The 8790-nt window shown below is 39.9% G+C and overlaps 1 protein-coding gene across 1 annotated transcript; it reads right to left on the reverse strand.

Moving 5' to 3' along the window:
• Nucleotides 1–367: 367 nt before the first annotated feature.
• On the reverse strand, nt 368–8103 carry gfap (glial fibrillary acidic protein). Its single transcript, XM_062438111.1, has 9 exons — nt 7583–8103; nt 5472–5532; nt 5278–5373; nt 5011–5172; nt 4610–4735; nt 2308–2528; nt 2163–2206; nt 671–753; nt 368–409 (listed from the first exon to the last, which is right to left on the reverse strand). The coding sequence occupies exons 1-9, from the start codon at nt 8101–8103 to the stop codon at nt 368–370; spliced, it is 1356 nt and encodes a 451-aa protein (XP_062294095.1).
• Between the last annotated feature and the right edge of the window lie 687 nt (nt 8104–8790).

The raw sequence follows: 8790 nt of genomic DNA on the forward strand, positions 1-8790 counted from the left end.
TTAGAAACAACACTAAAAATAATAATCTGGTCTGGGTCAGTCTGAGCTAGAATTAAACAGGTTACCAGTCATTTCCCAGTAAGATTTAACTGGAACAAGCTACAAACCTTTGGGCTACATTTCCAACTCAAGCTAAAATAATAAAAAAAGGTGGAGCTGTACAAAAAAAAGCTAAACATGGACATTTGGCAGAATTTCTAATGAGAGCACATAGGAAGTGGTTATATTATGGTTTTAGGGCAGTAAAGAAATGAGCCTGCCGGTGATTCTGATGAAAGGAAAGAAAGTGGATGCAGCTTTTTTGGGGAGGGATGGGAGGGGTGGGGGTCAATGAGGACCAGATCTGGAGAGCTGGTCGTGAAAACCCTCAAGGAAGATCTTTGTGTTCAGTGGTTGATTCCTTAATGATCTGAAAAGAAAAAGAGACCAGGGTTAAAAATAGAGAAAAAAAGGGGGCAAATCCCTAGTGAGGTTTTTTTTTAAGGGAAGCAAATGGCATCAGGTGTGCCGAGGCAAAGTCATTGTGTGTTTGAAAACCTGCAGATGGGCTCGATATCGCCCTCCAGAGGAGATGAGAGGGAGGTGCAGGCTGCAGATTGACCTGTTTCAGTGTAAGTGATTTATGTTTTGTGCTGTTTTGTTGTTGTTGTTGTTTTTTAAAAGCACATACCTCCCCGTCTCTGGTCTCCACAGTTCGTACCAGGATGCTCCTCTTCACGTGGGGCTCTGGCATTTTACTTTCCAGATTAGTTTCTAAAAGAAGATGAACGGAGGAAAGAAAGAACTGCAATTATTAACAATCTATAAAGAGGATGTGAAAAAGTAATCTGCCTCCTATTATCTCTAACTATTTACTTTAATCTGAACTCTCATTTTCATTCATATTCGACAAGAAAGAGGAATATGTTCCTGTGTGAAACAGTATTTAAGTGAAACATACTCAACATTATCTGTATTTAAAAGAAGGAAAGAAAGCCTTCATTTAACCGAAACTCATAACTCTAACTAAAGTGTGTGCAGTATAACAGTAGCTCTAATTAATGCTGTTGTTATCTTATCGTCATTATTACTATCACTGTTACTTTTGTTGTTATTATATACTATATGTCTGCATGTGTATATGTGCACAGATGTGTCAGTATGTTTTTAGTCTAAGTATATTAAGGTTTTAAACTACTGTGTTTCTTGAAGGTGGGGTGGACATTATTTGTAAACCACATGGTGTTTTTCTGACCTCTCCTGCACCTCATCTTCTTTTAAAATCACACTCTCAAAAATTAAAACTAGTGCAGTGCAGTCCAAGAAATGGTAGTTTATTATCCTTTGTTTCGAAAGGCCACATACAACATCTTTTACTGGAAGAGATCACATAAGGAGTGACCCAAAAATGGAGAAATTAAACTGGGGAACTTAAAAACATCTGTCAACACTTTTCATGACAAAACATCTGCAAAACTATTGACAGAATTCCCCCTGAAAGTGTTTTAATACACAGTGTATTTATTGGGGTAATTGATTAGTTGACAGATAGAACATTTATTGGCAGCTATTTTGATGACTGAATAATCATTTTAGACATTTAGACAAGTAAAAATGTTTGGTTTCAGCTTCTCAAATGTGAGGATTTGGTGCTTGTTTTGACGTCACTTTGGACTTTGGAAAATTATAAAACTGTAATTCTTCGCTATTTTCTGAAGTTTCATAGACAAAACAAAAATAATACTTAGATTAGTCAACGATAGACAATTGATTCATAGTGCCCTCGGGATGACTTCTAATGGGCATAAAATTTCAAAAGACATGAGTCAAAATAAGCTCACTTTTGATACTAAGGCTGCAACTACTGTTTGTTTTTATTATCAATTTATATGTCAATCATTATATCGATTAATTGATTCATTGTTTGGTTTATAAAATGTCAAAAAATATCGATCATGGTCTTCCAAATGTCTTGTCTCATCCACAACCCCCAAATATCCCAGTTTACTGTCATAGAGGACTAAAGAAAAGCAAATATTCACATTTTAGAAGCTGGAACCAGAGACATTTTGTTTTAATGACTCACAACAATTAATAAACCATCAAAGGAATTGGTGATTAATTTAATATTTAGCAACTAATTGATTAATCGACTTATCTTCGCAGCTGAATTTGATACTGACCTCTAAACTGCAGGTTGGAAAAGCTTTGAACTGGAATAGTGATCCTGCAGTAACAGAGAAATGACAAGCATTAATATCTACCAACATTATTTCTTTACATTTGTCGGTTTGTTTTAACGTCAAACAGCCTCGTCGAGCATCTCACCTGCTCTCCTCTCCCTCCAGCAGCTTCCTGTAGGTGGCAATCTCGATATCCAGGGCCAGTTTGACGTTGAGGAGGTCCTGGTACTCCTGCAGGTGTCTCGCCATCTCCTCCTTCAGCGCGTGGGTCTCATCCTCCAGGCGGCTCACCGTATCCTGGTAACCGCTCGTCTCCATGGAGAAGCGGTCCTCTATCTCGCGCAGCTGACGTTCCAGAGACTCGTTCTGAAGGAGCGCAGACAAGACAAGAGTAATGAGCACCTGCATCTGATGTAGAGGACTGCAGGTCACTCAGGTTTCTGTTAATGATGCTGGTTTTTTGGAGGTTTCCAGGAACAACCGAACAAACTATGGGACAAACTACCTTTAGATATTAAGGAAGCAGCTCTAAATATTTTCAAGAGAAAGCTAAAAACTTACCTCTTCATTTTAGCCTTTAGCTAACTTTCCTATCAATCTTCTCCACACAGAAGCGCTGTGTCTTCTACTACTTCTGCTACTTCTTTTAAATTGTTTTATTTAACTGGATTTTATATATTGTATTTATTCTATTTTTAGCCACTTTTACTCTGTGCTATTTTTTACTATTTTGAAATTATTGCTATTTGTATTTTCCATCTTATATTACATTAATGTTTCTTTTTCTTTCCCTATTTCCTTTTGGTCTTCTTTTCTTTTGGTTGTAAAGCACTTTGAGCTGCATTTATTGTATGAAAGGTGCTATTTAATTAAGTGATTGTTATTATAATTAATGATCTACTAGTTTAAAGGAACTAAAGGAACTTTGCTGCCAACAGTTTTAGTTTTACTATCACTGATGCCACCACATCTACTATCCTGGTAGTTACATTGTCTACTTCTGCAACTATTATTACTGTTATTGATACCAGTGCTAATACAACTACCACTTCTACTGCTGCTTTATTACTGCTAAAAGAGACCAGTTTACTCCATGTCATTTGGGTCACTGTAATCTGGTAAAAGACAAATTGACTTGATATTTTCACCACTTATTTTCTCAGTTAATTGTCTGGTCTAGAAAATGTCAGATAAATAACAAATTAGCTAGATATTTTCACCACTGAAGCACATGATTGTTCCCTGAAGCACAAGTTGACATATTCAGATTAGTTTACTGCACAACCAACAGTCACAAACCCAGAGATTTTGACTTCACTATCATTGAAAACTAGCAAATATTCACATCTAGGAAGATGGCACCTGTGAATATTTGGCGTTTTTGCTTGGAAAATAGCTTTAAAGATAAATTAATTACCATAAATGTTGCAAATTATATTTTGTAATAGACCGAAGTACGACCATGTATGCTTGAAGGGTAAATAAGGGCCTCACAACAAACTTTTTGGCTTTGAAATGAAGAAATGATTGGTGATAAGGTTGAAGTCTGCTATAAGGATGTTTGTGTTCTTGACAACATCCATATTAAGTAAATAGTGTAGGTTTTTTACCTTTAAAAAAAAAAGATACACATATAGTCCTCCAGTATTTTGAATGGGATTTTTGTATACATGGTCACTTCACAGAGACAAATGTATGATTGTCTCTCATATATAAAAGATTAATCACAGTTGTTTGTTTTCTGGGGCAAACAGAGTCAGTCACATGACCTCAATCCATCTGAGCAGATGTTTCACTTGAAGGTTAGAAACAAGTCGTGAAGAGAGCAACTAATGATGTCTGTGTGTCGTAGACTTCAGACAAACAGTGACTGTAAACTATTTGCCACCAAATATGAAATAATATGATGTTATGTTTCCATTCACTACAAATGATGACAGTCAGTGTACTTGTCACCTGATGTGGATGTAAATGGTCTCAGCTGAACCCTTTAAACTCATATTCATTGTTTTATTTAACCCTTTCACGCATAGTGGTCACTACAGTGGACAGCTGTTCAAAAGCTGTTTTCATATGCATGCATAGTTTTGGTTGGCATAGTTGCACTTCAGCCACTGCAGTGGACACTAGTGCGACATCCCATACACTACTATTTCATCTGCAATAATGCTATTATAATGTAATGTAATTTGATGATGTTCAATTTTTTTTTCATGCCTGAAGAGAAATACATTTTTAAAATTAGTTAAAAAATCCTAACTGAGGTTATCATAATGTATGCATAAAAGGGTTCATTTCAATGTGTTATAGAATATAGAGCCAACATGACAAAAGAAATGTGTCACTAGTAACAGGGTTTCACACAGCGTTGTCATTTTGTATTTTTTCTCTGATTATTAGACAATATTCTGGCATACACTGTGTTTTCTGTGATTTGGTGGACTTACTGTCCCACGGAGAGCCTCCAGGTCGCAGGTCACCACTTGGATCTGACGGCGGTATTCATTGGCCTCCTGCTTGGCCTGACGCAGAACTTCTGCGTTACGATTGGCTGCATCTGTCAGGTCGGCAAACTGTGCACAAACACAAACACCCCAACAGCCTGTAAGTACGTGTGATCATGATTTTCATAATTTGCTTTTATTTCTACGCCTTGCATAGTAAATACTTCATAAATAGACAATATATTTTCTCCAATTACACTTTTTTTTACACATTTGTATTGGCTTTACATGCCTGTATCTCCTCACAAGGACCATGAAAATTAAAACTAAGGTCATTTGTATATGTATTTCTCTAATTCTCAGCACACCAAGTTTCATAACAGACTATTTTTGAGTCCTCTCACCTTGGAGCGGTACCACTCCTCCGTGTCCTGCATGTTTGAAGAGGCCATAGTTTCATACTGGACTCTGATGTCTCTCAGAGCAGCAGTCAGGTCCGGTTTGGACACATCCTGGTCAACATGCACTTGCTGAGCCATGATATGCTCCTGGAACTCACGCAGCTCCTGAGAGAGGAACGAAGGGGATAAAAGTGAAAAAAGAAGAAGTGATGACAAGGGTAAAGCTGTAGTTAAAAGATGAGTCAAGTGTGTTATTAATTTCATTCTTACCTCCTCGTGAATCTTCTTCAGGAAGTGTATCTCATCCTGCAGGGCATCGATCTTCCTCTCCAACTGGACACGGTTTAGAGCCGCCTCGTCCACATCCTATACCAAGAAAGAGGTGCACAGACGAATGAGCACAGACAGTCAGACATACTGAATGTATAAATTGTTTAAATCACGAGTCCAGGAAACAGAATTACCTGTCTGAAGGTATTCAAACTGTTCTCTGCATCCTGTCGGATGCCCATCTCTTCTTGCAACCTGAACGAGACACAAAAAGGAGTCAGAGCTTGAAATTGAAGCACCTCAAGTTGATTATGATGCATAATAAACTACTACTGTTAGTAAATGACTGCAACATGCAAAAAGTCTTGTTTTGAATAACCCTTACATAGCATTCAGGGTGAAATTTGACCCATTTTTACATTTAAGAGTTGTAAAAATAGTGATTTGTGAATGTCTGTTTTCCATGAATGAATACAATACACTCTCTGACAACTTTATTAAGGATTACTTTTACATTTATTAATGACTGATGAATGTGAATTGGTGTTGAGACTAAATATGAGAATAAGAATATGAACAGTAAGTAAGGGTTAAGCACATTTGCTATAATATTTTGCAGATGTTATATTTAATATCTTTTAAAGATTTCATTGAAACAGCCTAATATAATGTCCAGTTTAGCTGCTGTATAATGCATGATAGCAGTGACAGCTCCTTTGTGGTTCAGTAAGAGAGAGAAAAGGCACACAGTTAAGGGCTATTTCTGCATTTTTTTTAAAAAAAGAGTCCAGCTGTGGGGATTGAAACACATTCCAAGCATTTTGATCAGATTTTTACTGCTTGAGTTTCAGTGCTGCTCCCCGTGCTGCAGAGGACGACTGGGGCTCAGCTGAAAGGGCAGCTTACGCATCATTACACATTCACTCCAACCTAACAGTCAGAGGCCTTTCCCACGGGATCCAGCACACACACACAACCACACACACACACACACACAACAACACACAAAAGATCCATCCTCAGCCTCAAACCCTTCGCACGCTGACACGCACCACCTTGCAATCCATCTGCCACACACACACACACACACACACACACACACACACACAAACACATAGAAATAGAAACATAAATGCTCAGACTTTGGGGGGTAACATCTGTACGGCTTCATGCAGTGTTTACTGAATGGAAAAGTTTAAAAGGCATCACAAAAGTAACCTTTGACCCACTAGGCCAAGGCCATCAGTATTCACTTTCTATTCTTTGAGGAGGGAACCAGCAGCTGCGTGGTAATCAGAGGCTGGAGAGGAGTCAGAGGTAGACTTTCAATCACTTGTTCTCCAGTCTAAATTAAATTATAGATTCATACCACATGTGCATGTTAAATTAAAAAATTAAAAAGGCGTTGCATGAGGAGTGAATCAGTGAATCAGTGTTTTTTTTGGAGTAACGGGAAGAAGAGAACATCTGCCTGGCTGTTTGCTCCCTTTGTGGAGGGCGACCATTGTGTGTGCTTCATTCCTCCACACTCGCTCAATGGCGACGAGGGGTTTCAGTCAGGATCAAGTTTGTAAAGAGGGATCCAGGAGTAAAGCTCGGGCAGCGCACAGTGGTCTGCATTCCAACGAATCAAGAGACAAAACCAAATCTGCATATAAATGCATCTGTAATTAAAGAAAAAAGAAAGAAATCCTGCTATGCAATGAGTTTACATTTCTGGTCCTAAGCTGCAAAACCAAACCAACCAAGTGTGCAGCAGCATCAAGGTTGAATCGAAGCCAAATTGGCCAAAAGCTGCTGAATTTGTGAGCAACCGTTAATACTTTAATACGTTTACTTGCTTTGAACCACTGAGATGCAAAACTGTTGCAAACAAAAACACTTTTGCACACATAAATATTGAAATTCAGTGTATAAAACCCAAATTATATAGAAGAAGGGACGACTCAGGAAGCAGTGTACTGTTATTTCTATATTCTATATCTGTTATTTGTCTTTTTCTAAGTTCATTTAGAGTTGTTGATAAGTTCTTTGGTTACAGTTTGTAACCCTAATAAAGTGTTTATACATTATATTTCTACTTTTATCACTTACAAAATTGTAGCTACTCAGTTGATATTCAGTTCCAGAGAAACTTCAGATAAGTTTAATGAGTGCCAACTGCAACACAAATGCTCTTTCATCATTAAAAAGTACAATCAAGAGAGCACAGAACAATCTAGAGAGGAAAAAGAAGAGTTAAGAATAGACACAGAGGAGTGGTCTGACTACAAAGTGCATGATCCTCCACCCAGTTCCCTCCTACCTCTGCTTGAGCGTGCTCACGTCTGCAGCCAGGTTGTCCTTCTCTATCTCCAGACGGGCCTTGCCGGAGGTGAGGCTGTCCACTTGCTTTCTCAGCTCCCTCAGCTCCTCCTGGTAGATGTCTCCAAGGCGACTGGGCTCCTTCCCCTTGAGCTGGTTCAGCTCCACCACCAGCACCTTGTTCTGCTGCTCCAACAGCCGCACCTTATCGATGTAGCTGGCAAAGCGGTCGTTCAGGCCCATCATCTCAACCTTCTCGCTGGTGCGCATCTCCTTGAACTGGGACTTCATCAGGGAGTCGGCTGAGAAGTCCAGCCGGTCCCCTGTGCTCCCCGCGAGCAGGGCCGTGGTGGTGGAGCCCAGGGAGAGCCGGGAGACGGGGCTGGAGTGGGTTAGGGTGCGAGGGGTGCCATGCCAGGAGTAGCGGCCTGAGGAAAGGCTCCCAATTCTGACCCCTGTGCTGCTGGAGCTTGTGAACCCAAAACGCCTCCTGTAAGAGGACTGGACTCTCTGACTCTCCATGATGGGAAATGAAGCTCGCTCAGGGCACAAACTGGGCTTTTATAGAAGCAGGCAAACCCCCCCACACACACACACCCCCACCCCAAGTCCAGAGCAGAGAGGCCACAGGGTGGGGCAGAAAGAAGGGAGGGTGGCAGGCAGTGAAAGGGACAAAAAGGGAGAGCGAAGGGGTGGTTTATATGACACTCAAAAAGCTGTGTGCAAGGGATTGTCTGTGCTCGTCCACTCAACAACAAATGTCTCTTGGCTTTCTCCGTCCCCCCCCCCCCCCCCCCCCCCCCCCCCCCCCCGTCTCCTCCCTGGCCTCTGACTCACTCTCTCTCTCTCTCTCTCTCTCTGTCTCTCTCTCACTCTTACTTTCACCCCGTTTTGTATTTCTCTCTTTCTTTCTGTTCCAGCTGAATGAAAAGGAATTTGTGTGACAGAGTCTGGCCACCAATTCAACCTGACCACACATGCGCTCTGACAAAAACAGAAAACAGAAACCAGAAAGAAAGTTTGATCGAACAAAAATAATCAAAGAAAGCAACAGTAGATTGGTGCATGAAGCAGATAAATTAGACTTAAATACATCAGTACAATATTATATGTTGGAGCTGTTGTCTCTTCTCTTTGGATGGTACAGTTACATAACATGAACAAGTGCAACACCTGCTTACTCTAATGGGAGTAATGCATCATGAAATT

The sequence above is a fragment of the Scomber scombrus genome, chromosome 18 (assembly GCF_963691925.1).
Source record: "Scomber scombrus chromosome 18, fScoSco1.1, whole genome shotgun sequence".
In the NCBI taxonomy this organism is placed as follows: Eukaryota; Metazoa; Chordata; class Actinopteri; order Scombriformes; family Scombridae; genus Scomber; species Scomber scombrus.